The sequence below is a fragment of the Nicotiana attenuata genome, chromosome 11 (assembly GCF_001879085.1).
Source record: "Nicotiana attenuata strain UT chromosome 11, NIATTr2, whole genome shotgun sequence".
Classification (NCBI taxonomy): Eukaryota; Viridiplantae; Streptophyta; class Magnoliopsida; order Solanales; family Solanaceae; genus Nicotiana; species Nicotiana attenuata.
Window position 1 is genome coordinate 51,706,071 of NC_031999.1, and position 20,117 is coordinate 51,726,187.

The 20,117-nt window shown below is 37.4% G+C and overlaps 2 protein-coding genes across 2 annotated transcripts; both read left to right on the plus strand.

Annotated features, from left to right (window-relative positions):
- Positions 377-12,397, plus strand: LOC109234515 (protein YIPF6 homolog). Its single transcript, XM_019400540.1, has 3 exons — positions 377-1,091; positions 11,471-11,545; positions 11,904-12,397. The coding sequence occupies exons 1-3, from the start codon at positions 600-602 to the stop codon at positions 12,162-12,164; spliced, it is 828 nt and encodes a 275-aa protein (XP_019256085.1). The 5' UTR covers positions 377-599; the 3' UTR covers positions 12,165-12,397.
- On the plus strand, positions 17,424-19,098 carry LOC109234891 (protein YIPF6-like). The gene is made up of 3 exons (XM_019400932.1): positions 17,424-17,496; positions 18,125-18,246; positions 18,605-19,098. The coding sequence occupies exons 1-3, from the start codon at positions 17,424-17,426 to the stop codon at positions 18,863-18,865; spliced, it is 456 nt and encodes a 151-aa protein (XP_019256477.1). The 3' UTR covers positions 18,866-19,098.

A 20,117-nucleotide genomic window follows, 5' to 3' on the forward strand; every position in this document is an offset into this window, starting at 1 on the left:
AAAAATACATAAAAAATATTCCCTCCGATCCTTAATAAGTGACCAATTTGCTTTTTTATTTTGGTCCAAAATAAGTATCTATTTATATAATTAAGAAAAAATTCAATTTGTTTTTCCAAAATTATCCTTATGTACGTATCCCTAAAAAGTTATTTACTCCTCACATTTGAGGAGAGAAGTAAGTGCTACTATAACTATGATGCAACATTTAATTAAGGATAGTTTAGTCACACTTATTATTTTTGTCTAAATTTAGTATTTTGTTAATGAGTGTGCCTAAAGCAAATTGATCACTTATTGTGGATACGAGTGACCAAGTTATATGCATGACAAATGAGTAGTAAACACTATTCACCTTCCTCAATGCCCAAGCCATTTCTTCCCAAATGAAAAGTATTTACAAACCACATTGTACAACACATGCAATGCACATATTTTCCTGCAATAACTGAAAATTCCTCCTACAGTGCAACTACCCATTTCCTACGGTTAGACAATCAGAACTTCTCCCCGTCTCCGATCACCTTTTCCCCCATTCCCCACTCCATTGCCTGAGTCTGTTGCATTTCTCCTCTCAGAATCTACAAATCTGACAAAAAATGTCACAAGGAGACACAATACCTCTTAACTCCACATCCCAATCGGACATTGATGAAATCGAAAACCTCATCTATTCCCATCCTTCTACTGTCCTTCCAGCTCGCCCTCCTTCTCCTCCTCGTGCTGCCATCCCTGTTTCTTCTTCTCCTTTCATGCCTTCCAATCTCCGCCCTCCACCTCCCCCTACCGCCAATCAGAAGCCGACACATGTCCCTTCCGTTCCCGCTCCGCCTCCGCTTCCTTCATCAGCTGGACAGTCGAATATAACCGCTACGGGATTCGGATCTCCGCCCAATACGCTTACCGAGCCCGTTTGGGACACCGTCAAAAGAGATCTGTCCAGAATTGTTAGCAATTTGAAGTTGGTGGTTTTCCCTAATCCGTATAGAGAAGATCCGGGAAAAGCGCTTAGGGATTGGGATCTCTGGGGTCCTTTCTTCTTCATTGTCTTCCTTGGTCTCACTTTGTCCTGGTCTGCTTCTGTTAAAAAGGTAACTCATCTACATTGCCATTTTTATGAACAATCACTGTTAATCCATTTGGTAATTTTCCCTTACTATACGAATGCTCCGGTTTAAATCCCTGGTGTGTTGTGTTAGAAGGTACTGAATTGTGTAAGCGTTCTAATATACTCCCTAAATTTTGATAAAGAAAATAAAGATTGGTTCATTTTAATTCGTACTACTTCAGTCCTAATAGTTGTGATTACATATTAGACGTGTTTTAGATCAAGGGAGTCCTGTACCCTCAAATTTGATCAATAGACTCCTGTACGGGGGAATTAAAAAAAATTAAAGCTTTGATCAACACTTACATACAAAGTTATCTATCCGCAAACGGCTCGATCAACACTTACACAGATCAAATCTATCAGTCACAAAACTTTTCATGCTATCAATCATAAGGGTTTTAACATTTCTTTCAAAAGCAGGTGCAGAAATTTTCCAAGGAAAAGGTGAAATTTCTGATGCCTTTTCTCGTCCAGTGTAATCTTCTATAGTAATTTGTGAGAATGAATTATTAGCCATGTAGCAGAGAAGAATAAGAGGATCTCAGCCAAAAACAACCGATATTCGAGGCATAACAGGCTTGTGTGTTATCAGCCTGAAGGGTTACTCCTGTTTAATGAGCTGAAGAAATTCATAGGCAGAGTCATTTTTTGCGCACGAGTTCTCTGCACAAGTACGCTGCCCGTTGACAACCTGAAATGAAACTTTGACATATGTTTTATTATCAAAAATCAAACTGTTAACCACAAATAACATAACATCCCTACGCCGTTTCTCCTCCAAGAAGCCTAAATCCATTACCAACTTGGTAGGAGATAGGTGTGCACAAGTTGGCTTGGACACCACTCTTATTAAAAAAGATTGGCGTTAAAGACCTTGATTGACATTTTAAGCTCTAGAGGTAAGACACATGTCTCAATAGCGCCAATCAGAAACCAACACCTGTTCCTTCCATTCCCACCCCGCTTCCGCTGACAATTGAATATAGCTGCTACGGGCTAAGTTGCTCGGACACGGGTGCGGGTGTCCAACACGGGTGCAGATCTAGAGATCAGATCCTTCGAGATGTGAATTCTAAGATTCGGGGATATGGATCCTAGTACAGATACGGGTGTAAGGACCCGACTAGAAATAATTCAAAAAAACACAACAACAATAACAACAACCCAGTAAAATCCCACAGGTGAGGAGTCTGGGGAGGGTAGTGTGTACGCAAACCTTACCCCTACCCCGATGAGGCAGAGAGGCTGTTTCCGAAATTCATCAAAAAAATAAAATAAAAATATCTTTAAATTATGAGAAATTTTGTGGAATAATTACGTATCGCTTGTAAAGTGCGTATTTCTTTTTATTCTCAAGTTGTAGATAAGTAAAGGAATGATTTCGTAGATAAGGTATGCTATTTTCTTCAAATTTACCCTAGTTTTTGTTCTGATTTCGGGCATCAAATTGTATCTCGTCTTGAATTTTTTCATCCGTCTTGGTCAAAGTACCCAAAATTGTTTGACTAGATCCGGTATGAGTCCCATACCCACACCCATACTAGTGTCATATTGACATGGGTGCGGCACCTAAACTGCCATGTCGGAGCAACTTAGGCTATGGGATTCGGATCTCCGCCCATTACACTTACGGAATCTGTTTGGGACACAGTCAAAAGAGATCTGTCCAGAATTGTTAGCAATTTGAAGCTTGTGGTTTTCCCTAATCCGTATAGAGAAGATCCAGGGAAAGCGCTTCCGGTTTGGGATCTCTGGGGACCTTTCTTCTTCATTGTCTTCCTTGGTCTCACTTTGTCCTGGTCCGCCTCTGTTAAGAAGGTAACTCACCTACATTGCCAATTTTATGAACAATCACTGTTAATCCATTTGGTAACTTTCCCTTCCTATACGAAGATTTCGGTTTAAATCGCTAGTTATGTGCAATTTTACGTGTGTGTTGTGCTAGAAGGTACTGCATTATGTAAATTCTGTAAGCATAGTCACTATATTTTGGTAAAAGAAGAAAATAGGTCTACCTCAGCGCTTTTGCGTTGTGATCACAAATTAAACGGGTTTTAGTTGAATTTCGTTTTCGTGATTTTGCGGGTACGTTCCTGTAGTTTTGAGGTATATAATTTGACGAATTCTAATTTACTTAGGCACCAAAGAGCGTACCTATACGCTCAAATTAGAGTCTTAGAGGAATAAAAAGATAATGCTTTGAAGAGTACATGTATCAGAGGAACAAAAGAAAAGTATAATCTATCCACAAACAAGTCGATCCAGTGTTTTGGATAGCGTGCGGCGACAAATAGCGACGAGGGTCCGCTTAACTGAGGCGAGAGGCAAGCAACGAAGCGCTCGCCTTTTTGCTGTGAAGCGACAATTTATACAAAAAAAAATATTCTATATATAACTAAAAACTCAAATAGCAATAATATATTAATAAATATATCAATTTTCAAAAATTAAAAACTCAATATATAGCTATAGTAGATTCATACTAACAAGCAACATCTATTCTTCTTCAAGCTAATCCCAAGCTATATCATTTCTTTTATTACCATCGGATGACGCCATTTCAATACTGTTTTATAGGAAAAAATTATCAAGTCAATATGCAATTAATTCTAACTCTTTAACTGAAATAAAGGAGGAAATATCAGAGCAGAAAAAAGAAAAAAAGAAGAGAAGAAGAACTGAAGAAGCTCTCTGAACTGAAGAAAAGACAGAACTTTTCTCAGACTAATCTGCTGAGTGCAGCAGCAGTGATAAAAAACAGAGCCAAAAAAAAAAAAGAGGAGAAGAAGAAGAAAAAGGAAGAAAAAACAGAGCAACACAGACTCTGTTATGTTGCAGCAGCAGCGATAAAAAACAGAGCCCAAAACAAAAAGAAAGAAGAAGAGAAGAAGAAGAAGAAGAAGAAGAAGAAAAAGGAAGAAAAAACAGAGTAACACAGTGTTGCTCTGTTCTGTTGCAGCAGTGATTAAAAACAAAGCCCAAAATAAAAAGAGAGAAGAGAGAAGAAAGAAGAAAGAAGGAAAAAAATAATTCGACATAGTCACCGAACAGAAACTCGAAGAAAGAAGAAAGGAGAAGAAGAAAGAAGAAAAGAGATGAAGAGAAGCATAGCTGATAAAGAAAGAAGAAAGGAAATCGCTGGTCTGCTGTAGGTTTGCTGTTGACTTGAAGGAGAAAGAGTAAAGAAATCGCGAGCCCTAATTTTTTGTTTTAACAGATCGCTGCTACTGCCTTCTTCTTTTCTTTTTTGCAAAAAGCGACGCTACAGCTCGCCTCACGCTACAGCTCGCCACACGCTACAAAGGCAGAGGCGCTCGCCTTTTTGAAAACGCTACGCCACACTGTAAAATAGCGATGGCAGCTCGCATCGCCTCGCCTCACGCTATTAGCGCTGAGGCGAGCGCTATTTACAACACTGAGTCGATCAAAACTTACATAGATCAAAAGCATCAGTCACAAAACTTTTCGTACCACCAAACAACAGGGTTCTGGCAGGTCCAGAAATTTTTCCAATGAAAAGGAAAAATTTGTGATGCCTTTTCTCTTTTTGATGAAGTTGTGATCTTCTGGTGTAATCTTCTATAGAAATTCGTGAGATAATTTTACTAGCCATGTTGCAGAAAAACGAAATAAGAGGATCTGAGCCAAAAAACAACAGTTGTTCGAGGCATTACAGGCCAGTGTGTATCAGCCTGTAGTCTTTACAGGCTTACTCCTGCTTAATAAGCTGAAGAAATTCATAGGCGGAGTCATTTTCCGGTCATGAGCTGCCTGCACAAGTACACTGCCCATAGGCAACCTGAAATGAATTGTTGACATATGTTTGTTTATCTAACATCAAACTGTTAACCACACATTTTATCAATATAACATAACTTCCCTACATTGTTTCTCCTCTCAAAAGCCTATCTCCATCACCAACTTGGTGGGAGGCAGCAGGTACCCGGTGGAATAGTCGAGGTGCGCACGAGGTGATTTTGAAACCATCATTATTAAAATACTGGTGTTAAAGACACAGATTAACATTTTCAGCTCTAGAGATAAGAGACATGTCTCAATCGCTTTGTGTCTCCTTGATTCTTATGAATTTTTAAAATTTTTGATCGATGATCCACAAATTTGAAAAAAAGGGGACAAAGAGAAAGAGACATATCTTAGAGAGAGAGAGTGTGTGTTAGAGAGAGGAGTAAGGGTTGGAGAGAGGGAGAAAGAGACATGGTGTGCTTGGATAGATATGATGGTATATTGGTATGTGTGTGGTGTGGAGTGTACATTCCTTTCATCTAAGATCTAGAGATGTTTTGGCTTTAGCACGGTTAAATGGAGTAACATATGTGATGGATTACTGGGTTGGTGGTATTTTATGGCAAATATTTGACTTGAAGTTGGACATATTACTGCTCAAGGTTACGATAAAAGATGTGGATACTAGAGAGAAACTTGGTTATCCATCCGTATCCAAAAAAAAAAAAAAGAAAAAAAAGCAAAGGAAGATGAAAGAAACTAGGTTATGCATCTAGTGTGCCATCTCTTCAATTAAAGTCTACACTAGAGTTCCTTTTAAGATTTGGTCTCCCTTCCTTCTAACTATTTCAAACAAGAGCACACATAATCACAAATAAAGCTGACATTTTCTATGCCTTTTATCTAAGTTAGCTCCGACACGGCAGTTTAGGTCTAAGTTGCCCCGACACGGCAATTTAGGTGCCGCACCCGTATCGACACGACACTAGTAATGGGTGTGGGTATGGGATCCGTACCGGATCTGGTCAAATAATTTTGGGTATTTTGACCATGACGGACGAAAAAATTTGAGACGAGATACAATTTGATTCCGGAAATCAGAACCAAAACTAGGGTAAATTTGAAGAAAATAGCATACCTTATCTATGAAATCAATCCTTTACTTATCTACAACTTGAGAATAAAAATGATATCCACACTTTACAAGCTATACGCAAGTATTCCACAAAATTTCTCATAATTTATAGATATTTTTATATTTTTGAATTATTTTTAGCCGGATCCACGCACCCGTATCCGTACTAGAATCCGTATCTCGAATCTTAGAATTTTAATCTCCAAGGATCCGACCTCTAAATCCACACCCGTGTGGGACACCTGCACTCGTGTGTTTAGGTGCCGCACCCGTGTTGACATGACACTAGTATGGGTGTGGGTATGAGATCCATACCGGATCTGGTCAAATAATTTTGGGCACTTTGACCACGACAGATGGAAAAATTCGAGAGGAGATACAATTTGATTCCGAAAATCAGAACCAAAGTTAGGGTTAATTTGAAGAAAATAACATGCTTTATCTAGGAAATAAATCCTTTACTTATTTACAACTTGTGAATAAAATACAAATCCACACTTTACCAGTATTGTCAACGGCGCGCTTAAGCCCTAAAGCAAGGCTCAAAACATGTTGAGCGCTTCGCCTCGCTTTGCGGGCGCTTCAGTGTCGCACCAAGGCTCTAAGGCATATTTTTCCTTACCAATGAGTGTAATCCTGAAAATGTGACACTGAACAATTGATATTTCACTTTGTCGTTATTTTTTCTTCAATTTTTTGTCCATATATTTGCTATTCATGCTTATAATTATTGGTCTCAGACTACATATACAAATTTTTACTTTTTCTCCAGTTGCGCATTTTTTCATTAAATCCACACTTTTTTTGTGCTTTGCTAAGCCCCAACGGGCTTGGAGCTTTTTTGCACTTTTCGCCTTTGATAACGCTGCACTTTACAAGCTTTACGTAAGTATTCCACAAAATTAATCATAATCTAGAGATACGTTTATATATATATATATATATATATATATATATATATATATATATATATATATATATATATATTTTGAAGTATTTTTAGATGGATTCCCACACCCGTATCCGTACTAGGATCCATATCCCCGAATCTTAAAATTTACATCTCGAAAGAATTGACCTCTAGATCCGCACCCGTGTCCGAGCAACTCGGCTTTTTATACAGATTCATTTAACCAACACAACTAGTTTGGGACTGAGGGAAAGTTGTTTTATGCAAGGCCGACAACTTCATTTGTTGTTGTATGTGCATCTCTCTCTTGTTCCTAGTTTTTTTCTTCTATCTCCAGCTCTTTAACTGGTTTTCTTTGTAATTGGCTCTCAATTTCTCCCTGAATCTCAATATTTCTCGCTGGTTCATCCCTCAAGTCCAACAAAAAGAAACTCCTTAGAATTGCCTAAGTTTCATCTTTTTACTATCAGTGTTGTCAAAGGCGAAAAGCTATAGGTCCATCGAGTCTTTAAGCGCAAAGCGCAATTTAAGTGTGGGCTCTAGTTATAAAAGGCGCAATACAAGGAAAATAATAATAATATATGTGTAATTCAAGAGAAAAGTAACAAACTCATTCATATTGTTTTTCTTAACAACTAATACACTTATTTGCCGATTATATTTGTAGTCTAGTATTTATCCATTTAAGATAGAATTCATGGGAAATAAGGGCACGTCTTGGTGCCTTGCCTACACTGAAGCGCAACTTAAATGAGGCGAAGCGTCCTCCCAGAGCTTTTCTGAGTTTTAGGGCTTAAGCGCGCCTTAAATGAGCCTTGGACAACACTGTTTACTAGTATCTAGCTGTTTATTTGCTATTACAGTTCTTACTGTAACCATGTTGATGGTTCTTGGGAGAAGGATGGTTATACCTATCTTCTTTTGAGTACCTTCCTTAGCTGATGGCTCTTCTAAGCTAGTCATCCTCTTTACATTCTGATGTCTTTTTGTAGGCACGTCTATAAACTTGATAGGGTATCTTTAACGTAGTTGGCTTGGTTAAAAAATGACTACAAAAACAGCATGAATGGGTGCAAATAGTTCTGCTTAGTTTGTGCACCAAATTCCAACTTGCCTAGAGTCCCTATTCTCTTTGGCTATGCCTCTTCTTCACCTCGTAGTTTAAGATATCCACTTTGGTTGAGGTATCAATATCACTTCCACAGAACAAAATCTCTATGCTCCACAAGCAACAAAGAACTTTAGAGCTAAGTTGCTCGAACACGGGTGCGGGTGTCCGACACGGGGTGTGGATCTAGAGGTCGGATCCTTCGAAATGTAAATTCTATGATTCGGGGATACGGATCCTAGTAAAGATACATGTGCGGCGATCCAGCTAAAAATAATTCATAAAAATAAGAATATAAAAATATCTCTAAATTATGAGAAATTTTGTGGAATACTTACATATAGCTTGTAAAGTATGGATTTCATTTTTATTCTCAAGTTGTAATAAGTAAATGATTGATTTCCTAGATAAGGTATGCTATTTTCTTTATATTTACTCTAGTTTTGGTTGTGATTTCGAGAATCAAATTGTATCTCGTCTCGAATATTTTTGTTTGTCGTGGTCAAAGTACCTAAAATTGTTTGACCAGATTCGCTACGGATTCCATACCTACACCCATACTAGTGTCATGTCAACACAAGTGCGGCATCTAAACTGCAATGTCAGATTAACTTAGCTTTAGAGGACCATCTCATATGTGCCATTTTGTAGGAAATCAATATCATAGATACAAATATCTTGTGGAAGGAACCAAATAAGAGATATTCTGGCAACAAAGAAATATATATATTATATATATATATATATACCTTACTTTCTGGTTTCAGTGGAGTCTGAGCCATTGTACCCAATTCAGCTTATTCGATGGTTGACAAGTGTATAGTTACTTTCCTTGGTAAATGACCAGTTTAAATTGGGGGAAAAAGATATTGATATCCTTTTTGTGGAAAGAATGGGAAAGTGAATTGGGCTTTTGAACCTCATTTTGATTTTAAACAATTGTAATTTCTTTGAACCAGGGCAAGATTGAGGAAGAAAAAGCTGTAGTAACCCATTCAAGATCTCCAATGTCTAGAGATATATGTAGACCGTGCGTGACTTCCAGACTTATCTATTGAGCTGGAGGAAGCGCAAAGAGAAAGATTCTAGGTGCAGTTTTATTTATGCATTTTGGTTTCACCTTTTCAACTATTGATCCTATTTAATGTGTACAGGTTATTAACGAGGAGGAGGATAAGATCATTTCTTCCTGCTTTCTTTGTGCTTGAGAAAAGATCATTTCTTGCTTTTCTTGCCTTGCTTCTCTTGAAAAGATCCTAGTTATTTCTTGGCCTTTGTGAAGTCCCTTCTGGCATACTTGCTTTGCCTCTTCATTTTGAAGCTGTTGGGGTCGAGGTAGAAGTGCTTGCTCAAAGCGTTTGCTAAGGTTATCACAAGCCCTTCTACCACTCTAATGCAGCTTCCGCATCTTATCTCATGGTGGGCAATTAAGTAACTGGGAGTAGATAGCAGATGGTCAAAGCGAGGAAGTTACAAGAACTGATCTGGCCTTTGGATAGCTTTCTTGAATGATAAAAACTAGAAAAAATCAGATGTATAATAGTTAAAAATTTACTGTCCAATAAGGAGAAGTAGAAGTGGTGGAAGAGAATAGAAGATGCAAAGGAAGGGAATGGAGCATACAGCGAATTTTAACGAGGGTGCAAATAACAAATATCTAATTCAAGAATAAATATTCCTCGTCTAGGTAAAGCTATTAAAGCTTGTATTTATGATGGAAATCATGTGTCATGGGTACTTAAAAGACTTCCCAAAACTTGGTTGTTAAAGCTAAGACTTGCTGGGAGAATTACCTAACCAACCAGGAAAACATCAGTGCATATTTTACTAAGGTCAATAAAGGAGCATGTTACATTCTTTTGAAATACTTGTGAAATTCATCAAAATATCCTTAAGTAATTGACATTAAAACTCCTGAAAAAAATCAATAATGATATTATGATAATGTGTTTGAGGGCATATAACTCTATTTTGTTATAATACTTTGCTAGGGAGCATTGTTAGCTACTCTTGGAGCAACCCCGATTAAGAATATGGATTTGCTATTGCACCTAAGGGTTTAGCCTAGTCGTCAGTGAAGTGGGTGGAGAATATGAGTCTCAGGTTCAGATCCCAGTGGAGACAAAAAATTATGTGATTTCTTCCCATTTTCCTAAGCGTTGGTGGCTAGAGTTACCCGGTATCTGTGCTGGTGGGAGGTTTTAGGTACCCGGTGGAGTTGGGGTGCGCACAAGATGGCCTGGACACCACCATGATTAAAAAGAGAAGAATATTGATTTCCAGTTCTCCTTCGAACTATACGCTCTGTTGGTTTGTTACCTTCTCGCTAAAAGCAATCACAAACGAGTATAGTTGTTTCAAACCTTTCCTATTGCTTCTTAAAAGGCACTTCATTGTTCTGATTTTCACAAAGTGATCTCACACTGAAACGTGCTGTCCCTATCTAAGGCTCCATAATATAAATATGAATTACTCTGTAACTTCTTAATTCATCTTGGTCTTGAACCCATGAGCTTGGTTCTCAAAGTGTTAGCCAAACCAATTGGATCAACTGTTTGTGGCATTAAAACCACTAGCTCCCGTTTCATCATCCTTTAAGTTTTTGATGGCCACCCGATCCATTTGCAAATCATAGAGAGAAATATAGAATGCTTAAATGATAATGTAGAACAGCAAACGCAAATGTGTCTTAGAACCACATGATTCAGTAAGAACTTTACTATCATGTGGGAAAAATCCTTGAGCTCTTTCTGATAAAAAAAGAATCTTCAACTCTCCTGATTAGAGGCCCTACATGCCAAAGAGAAACCTCCACTTTAGAGTGGGTATCCGGCATAAATTCAAGTCCTAAACTCAAACCCACTCAGTTTTCATGCATTTCAATGTGGACAGTTCTTATTCATGTCTAAACGAACCTTTTGCAGTTGTTTTTGTGTTTTTTAGTTTGTTATTTTATATTCTTTGTTTTCTGCTGTTACTTGTTGTCTCTAATCTGACATAATGGGAGAAGTTACCTATCTTGTTTGATAACAATGTTTCTGTGGACCCAAGGACAAACCAAGGTTATCCAGTATCAAGTGAAAATGTTGTTTGTCTAGATACTTTAGTTATTCTGAGACAAATTTGATGGAATGAATAAAGCTATATCATGTTATGGACTGTTGAAACTTAGGCCGGGCTGGATCTTGCACAACATGACATGCTGTCTTGTGGCTGTAACCAAGTCCAGGGCCACACCCTTACTATACTTTTTGTTCTATACTACTACATTTGGTTTCTTTTTTATATAGCCAAACCAAAAATAGCTTGGACTGTTAAATAACTGAACCAAACTAGGACTAAGGCTTATGTGTTGATTGATTGGTATTTAATTGCCTGTGGTTTGAGTGATTTACAGACTCACAATGATTAACAGGTGGACACCTGATTAACGGATTTATTTTTCTTTTAATTTTCTTCCAGTCGGAGGTTTTTGCTGTTGCATTTGCTCTGCTTGCGGCCGGTGCTGTCATTCTGACATTGAATGTCTTGTTACTGGTAATGACCCTTTCTCAACCCATCCCTATAAAAAGAATAAAGGCAAAAAGAGAATAACAAGAGAAAAAACACCCTAAATCTGGGCATGCTCAAAGAGTTTTTGCCAGTTATGAGATATATAATAAAGATGCTTAGAGAAGAGATGTTGAACGGATAGGGGAAAGGGCAGCTCATCGGTGGATATATACCCAAGGAACGCAGTCTATAGGCACTATCAATGATAGAAAACCATTATAGAGGCATTTCTGAGCAGCAACTTGCAATTTCTTTTTTGCAGTTCTAAAGGAGATGGGGAGTCACAGAATAATATAAATGATTTATCTATTACTTCAGATGGATTAATGATGTTGACTTGCAGGGTGGTCACATAATCTTCTTCCAAAGTCTCAGTCTGCTGGGTTACTGTCTATTCCCACTTGATGTTGGTGCCCTTATTTGCATGCTCAAGGACAATGTGATATTGAAGGTGGTTGTGGTATGTGTTGCACTTTCTTGGAGCTCTTGGGCTGCATACCCTTTCATGAGTACGGCTGTTAACCCTAGCAGAAAAGCTCTTGCCCTGTATCCTGTAGTACTCATGTATGTATCTGTTGGATTTCTCATTATTGCCATTGATTGATGTCAGTGATGCCTGTCATATCAAAGATGTTTGAAGCCCGTTAAATGCATCACATTGAAGTATGCATATAATGTGGATGACTTTTTACCATATATAATTTTGTTGAGCGTTTCGATTCTACCACTGATATGTCACATTTTGTACCGTGTTTTAAAGATGTATATATCTTGTTATTTCTGGTGTTTATCTTATAAGCATGAAGCACCGTCTTCACTGTAAAAGATATCTTCTGATGATGGTCGTTTATTCATGGGTGTACTATGGTAAATCGGTCACGTACTACACTCGTCTCGTTAGTGCAATGCGTTGACTCTTTTTTTCCTCGTCATTATCTCCAGGATACCTTTAAGAGGCAGAGGGAAGCATTTTCACTTTTTTCATTGAAGGGAGAAGGTCCAAATTTACCCCTCAACTTTTGAATATTGTTCACATTTAGCCTTCTCTATATTATTCGGCCAAATTTATCACTTGCTATTCGGCCAAATTCATCCCTGTCGTCAGTAAACTATCAAAAAATACCCCTCAGTCGATTAGGTAACCCAAAATCTCCCAAATACCTTTTATTTAAATCACTTGTTCTTCTTATTCATTCACTATTTTCAGAAATTACTATTAATGTGAATGCTAAAGGTACTAAACTATACAAATGCATGGATATTTTAAATTACCATTGCACTCACTTCTCTTCTTGTGATAATGGTTTTAGAATTGATTTAAAAATTTATAATTTTTCAATCATATACACTGCAAAATTTTGTGGGTATATTTATTGTGTATTATATGTGGTTCTTCATCATGTATGTACATGTAAATTCGAATATATTTTGTAATTGTCTAGTTAGTATTCGGTCGACTAACTCAAGAATGCACGGGTCAAATGGTTTTGTGGCCCATTACAAACTTGTTTTTAGTTTTATGACCTATCTCTTTTTACACACGGGAGATTTTCTTTTACATATAAGAGATCTAAAAAAGACACTTTCTTAATTTCAACATTGTAAAAAGCCATGGAGGCCTAAAACCTCAGAATGCACAATGCGTAGGCATTTGATTAAAGCAAAGTTGAATTTGACAATGCAAAGTCTCCAAGGAACTTCAATTTCTATCATTAATACTTGCAAAGTCTCCATACCTTTTGTGGAACGAATTCATTAAAGCTGGGTTATTGTATATACTTTTGAAATTTAAAAAAACTACCTAATTTAGATTCTTAAATTTACTATACTTTGTTTACTGACTGTTGTATTATTTTAATATTTCTTTCTCTTATTTCTTTTTTCTAATTAAAAAAGTTGGTAAATGCCAATTATATTTAAAATAGTGGATCAAGAAGAAGAATAAGTGACTTAACTAAAATGATTTGGGAGATTCTGGGTCACCTGACGGACTGAGGAGTAATTTTTAAAAGTTTACTGGTGGTATGGGTAAATTTGGCCGGATAGTATTAACACTAGGAAATTTTTTTGGCAAAACAGTATAATGAAGGTTAAATGTAGACAATATTCAAAAGTAGAGAGCTAAATTTGGACCTTTTTACTTCATTGAATAATGGGAGAATTGGGACACTCTCGTGAATATGGAGTCATAGACCAATATTTAATTGCAACGCTCTCGTGAATACAATGGTACAAGCTTGCAAATAATTATGGGCTTTTTTCACTTTTAGCCCCCGCCATTACATTCAATAGCCGAAAAATGTATAAATCTTTTATAATTTTTGTATATAATATACATAATGTATGTATATACAAAAAAAAATAATATTTTTTCGGCTATTATTTTGAGAGCGGCTGTACAGTGTCGTTTTTCCAATAATTATACCATGTCGGGTTGAGATCCAGTCTAAGTAATTTCCAGTTCAGTACTGTTAAATGGATAATGCTGTTAAAGAGGTACAACCATTGGAGAAGCAGAGATGGAACAGAGGAGGAAGAAGAAAAAAAAAGAGCTGCCTTTAGGAAAATATCGAATCTCATATTAAGCATGTATTGTACATGTATATATATATACATACATCCGTAACTACTAACTCCTTAAGAATAAAATAATAGCTGTTGAAAGCTTTTCACTAACCCACTAACTAACTTCTAACCGTCTAGCTAACTTCTACATGCTACCTACTTCTTAAAACTCTCCCTCAAGCTGAGGGATGGAAGAGGTTCTTCATTCCCAGCTTGACAATCAAGTACTCATGTTGTGATTTGCATAGACTCTTGGTAAGTATATCAGCAAGCTGTTCTTTGGTTCTAATATGTTGAGTCTGAATTTGACCACCCTAAATCTTTTCCCTTACAAAATGACAATCAATGTCACAGTGTTTTGTCCTCTCATGAAATATGGGGTGCGCTGCAATCTGTATAGCAGCTTTGCTATCACAGAACAACTGCGTAGGAGTGTGTACTGTAACTCCTAGCTTTCCAAACAAGCCAACTAGCCAAGTGACTTCAGCAACAATAGCTGCCATGCTTCTGAATTTTGATTAAGTAGAACTCCTAGAAACTGTGCTTTGCTTCTTGGATTTCCAAGAGATTAAAGCTCCACCAAACTTAACAATATAACCAGTGATAGACTTCCTTGTCTCTACACATGAACCCCAATCTGAATCACCGTAAGAAACTAGTTGTTTGTCTCCTTTTGCTGGCATAAACAATCCTAGTCCTCCAGTTCCGATGACATACTTGACCACTCGTGTAGCTGCTTCCATATGTGATTGCTTGGGAGCATGCATGTGCTAGCTAAGTACTTGAACAACAAAGGCAATATCTGGCCTTGTCATTGTCAAGTAAAGCAATCTGCCTACTAATCTCTGATAGCTACCTCAATCCTCAAGCTGTGCATCTGTAGAGGCTTCTCCCTTGTTCATGAATTTTTCAAATGCTACTGAGGTGAGTTTGTGATTGAACTCAAGAGGTGTAGCAACATGTTTTCCACCAGCTAATCCCAGCTCAGACACTAACTCAGGAGCATATTTCCTTTGATTCATAAGGATTCCTTCTTTGGATCTGGAGAACTCAATTCCCAGAAAGAATTTTAATTCTCCCAAGTCCTTCATTTTGAACATAGCTTGCAAATGTGTCCTTACCTGATGAATAAGCTTCAAGTTATTCCCAGTAACCTTAAGGTCATCAACATATACCAGAATTACTATTAGATCACCATCTACCCTTTGTGTGAAAAGAGAGTAATCATAATGAGACTATACAAATCCCATATCCTTCATAGAAGAAGTCAACTTCAGGTTCCACTGTCTAGGAGCCTGCTTGAGTCCATACAAGGACTTATGCAGTCTACATACCTTCTGATGACACTCCTCTGGATGGTAAAGCCATCTGGGATCTTTATATAGACCTCTTGAAGAAGATCTCCTTGAAGAAATGCATCATGCACATCCATTTGGAAGATAAACCAGCCAGATGCTGCAGCCAAAGCCACTACAAACCTCACTGTGACCATTTTGGCTGCAGGAGAGAAAGTCTCTTTCTAATCCAGACCTTCAAGCTAACTATACCCCTTAGCAACTAGTCGAGGCTTATACCTCTCTACCTCGCCAGTAGACTTATATTTAACCTTGAATATCCACTTGCAACCAATAGGAGCCTTGCCAGGAGGCAGGTCCACAATGGACAAGGTCTGATTTTCCTCAAGAGCAGCAATCTCAGCTTGCATGGCTTCTATCAACTTACGATCAGTACTGGCCTCGGCATAGGAGGTAGGCTCAGACACAGCTGAGTAGGAAGCAAGACAAGCCTGATATGCAGGAGACAACTTATCATATAAAACATACTAGGAAATGGAGGAATGCAATTGAGAGAAGCAATCAGCTTCTCAAAGATCCAAAATAGGAAATAAAGGAGAGGAACTGGATGTAACATGCTTGAAGGGAAAAACATCATCTTTGAAGACAATGTCCCTGCTTACAAAGAACAGTTAAGAGTGAAGATCATAAAAAATGTATCCCTTTTGCACAGAAGAGTAGCCCAGATGTACAGTAGGAATAGCCCTAAGGGCTGAACTTATATGCTTTTCTAGCTGAGGTGGCATAGCACAATCTACTAAAGACCCTTAAGTGCTGAAGAGAGGGAACCTTGTTATAGAGTTTCTCAAAAGGAGAAGCTTCCTTTAACAAGACTGTAGGCAATCTATTCAGAAGATAGACTGCTGTAGAAGCACACTCACCCTAGAACTGTAGTGGAACAAATGCTTGAAACCTCAAGGCTCTTGCCATATTAAGGATAGACCTATGTTTTTTCTTCACTCTACCATTCTGCTGAGGTGTATATATGATGATAGGCTATAATTACGTATTTTAGTTGCTTATTACACTCTAATTTACTGCACTTTAATTGAGTTTGCGCTTTAATCGCTAGTGTTTTGCACTAACGGTGTGTTTTATGCCTTGTAGGAGTGATTCCGAAATATATAGATGTTATAGAATGAATTCAAGTGATTTGGAGCTTTGAAATCTGAGGAAAAGCCCAAGGAATTAATCCGGGATCGTATTCGGGGATCAACGGATGATAAAACAACAAAACGAAGACTCGAGTAGGCATATTGCGTACTGTCTAGTAAAATGCACATAACGTTTTGCTCAGAACTCCATTTGGGCTCTACAATATATGGTTGGAAAGCTAACTCAAAGGTTGTATACGGAACAGGGTCAAAAACGCGATTGAAACTGCGACTGCGGACCTGACGCGGCAGAACACTGCTGCAGATTCTGAAGGCCACTCTAGCCGCGGTCCTGGCGTAACCGCGGCAGGACGTATAAATGTTAGGGACTAAAGTGCAATACACGGGATTTTAAGCCCTAAACCCTATATTAAACGAAGGAAGCCAGCCAAGAAAGGGGAGAATGATTTTTGGAAGTGAAAAACATNTTTTTCACACTTTGTTTTGATTTGAACTCTTTAATGAAGGTTTTATACTAAATAGCTTTGGAACTATCTTTGAAATGAAAATATCAATTTGTTTTGGTAATGTGTCGGCTTGCCTAGTATCACGATAGGCACCATCACGACATGGTTAGTTTTGGGTCATGACAGTACTAAATGAAAATTAGTAGGCATTTGAATGATTAAATGAGCATTATACAAACGAGTATAGTTGTTTCAAACCTTTCCTATTGCTTCTTAAAAGGCACTTCATTGTTCTGATTTTCACAAAGTGATCTCACACTGAAACGTGCTGTCCCTATCTAAGGCTCCATAATATAAATATGAATTACTCTGTAACTTCTTAATTCATCTTGGTCTTGAACCCATGAGCTTGGTTCTCAAAGTGTTAGCCAAACCAATTGGATCAACTGTTTGTGGCATTAAAACCACTAGCTCCCGTTTCATCATCCTTTAAGTTTTTGATGGCCACCCGATCCATTTGCAAATCATAGAGAGAAATATAGAATGCTTAAATGATAATGTAGAACAGCAAACGCAAATGTGTCTTAGAACCACATGATTCAGTAAGAACTTTACTATCATGTGGGAAAAATCCTTGAGCTCTTTCTGATAAAAAAAGAATCTTCAACTCTCCTGATTAGAGGCCCTACATGCCAAAGAGAAACCTCCACTTTAGAGTGGGTATCCGGCATAAATTCAAGTCCTAAACTCAAACCCACTCAGTTTTCATGCATTTCAATGTGGACAGTTCTATTCATGTCTAAACGAACCTTTTGCAGTTGTTTTTTGTGTTTTTTAGTTTGTTATTTTATATTCTTTGTTTTCTGCTGTTACTTGTTGTCTCTAATCTGACTATAATGGGAGTAGTTACCTATCTTGTTTGATAACATGTTCTGTGACCCGTAAGGACAACCTAGGTATCCAGNTCTTTTTTATATAGCCAAACCAAAAATAGCTTGGACTGTTAAATAACTGAACCAAACTAGGACTAAGGCTTATGTGTTGATTGATTGGTATTTAATTGCCTGTGGTTTGAGTGATTTACAGACTCACAATGATTAACAGGTGGACACCTGATTAACGGATTTATTTTTCTTTTAATTTTCTTCCAGTCGGAGGTTTTTGCTGTTGCATTTGCTCTGCTTGCGGCCGGTGCTGTCATTCTGACATTGAATGTCTTGTTACTGGTAATGACCCTTTCTCAACCCATCCCTATAAAAAGAATAAAGGCAAAAAGAGAATAACAAGAGAAAAAACACCCTAAATCTGGGCATGCTCAAAGAGTTTTTGCCAGTTATGAGATATATAATAAAGATGCTTAGAGAAGAGATGTTGAACGGATAGGGGAAAGGGCAGCTCATCGGTGGATATATACCCAAGGAACGCAGTCTATAGGCACTATCAATGATAGAAAACCATTATAGAGGCATTTCTGAGCAGCAACTTGCAATTTCTTTTTTGCAGTTCTAAAGGAGATGGGGAGTCACAGAATAATATAAATGATTTATCTATTACTTCAGATGGATTAATGATGTTGACTTGCAGGGTGGTCACATAATCTTCTTCCAAAGTCTCAGTCTGCTGGGTTACTGTCTATTCCCACTTGATGTTGGTGCCCTTATTTGCATGCTCAAGGACAATGTGATATTGAAGGTGGTTGTGGTATGTGTTGCACTTTCTTGGAGCTCTTGGGCTGCATACCCTTTCATGAGTACGGCTGTTAACCCTAGCAGAAAAGCTCTTGCCCTGTATCCTGTAGTACTCATGTATGTATCTGTTGGATTTCTCATTATTGCCATTGATTGATGTCAGTGATGCCTGTCATATCAAAGATGTTTGAAGCCCGTTAAATGCATCACATTGAAGTATGCATATAATGTGGATGACTTTTTACCATATATAATTTTGTTGAGCGTTTCGATTCTACCACTGATATGTCACATTTTGTACCGTGTTTTAAAGATGTATATATCTTGTTATTTCTGGTGTTTATCTTATAAGCATGAAGCACCGTCTTCACTGTAAAAGATATCTTCTGATGATGGTCGTTTATTCATGGGTGTACTATGGTAAATCGGTCACGTACTACACTCGTCTCGTTAGTGCAATGCGTTGACTCTTTTTTTCCTCGTCATTATCTCCAGGATACCTTTAAGAGGCAGAGGGAAGCATTTTCACTTTTTTCATTGAAGGGAGAAGGTCCAAATTTACCCCTCAACTTTTGAATATTGTTCACATTTAGCCTTCTCTATATTATTCGGCCAAATTTATCACTTGCTATTCGGCCAAATTCATCCCTGTCGTCAGTAAACTATCAAAAAATACCCCTCAGTCGATTAGGTAACCCAAAATCTCCCAAATACCTTTTATTTAAATCACTTGTTCTTCTTATTCATTCACTATTTTCAGAAATTACTATTAATGTGAATGCTAAAGGTACTAAACTATACAAATGCATGGATATTTTAAATTACCATTGCACTCACTTCTCTTCTTGTGATAATGGTTTTAGAATTGATTTAAAAATTTATAATTTTTCAATCATATACACTGCAAAATTTTGTGGGTATATTTATTGTGTATTATATGTGGTTCTTCATCATGTATGTACATGTAAATTCGAATATATTTTGTAATTGTCTAGTTAGTATTCGGTCGACTAACTCAAGAATGCACGGGTCAAATGGTTTTGTGGCCCATTACAAACTTGTTTTTAGTTTTATGACCTATCTCTTTTTACACACGGGAGATTTTCTTTTACATATAAGAGATCTAAAAAAGACACTTTCTTAATTTCAACATTGTAAAAAGCCATGGAGGCCTAAAACCTCAGAATGCACAATGCGTAGGCATTTGATTAAAGCAAAGTTGAATTTGACAATGCAAAGTCTCCAAGGAACTTCAATTTCTATCATTAATACTTGCAAAGTCTCCATACCTTTTGTGGAACGAATTCATTAAAGCTGGGTTATTGTATATACTTTTGAAATTTAAAAAAACTACCTAATTTAGATTCTTAAATTTACTATACTTTGTTTACTGACTGTTGTATTATTTT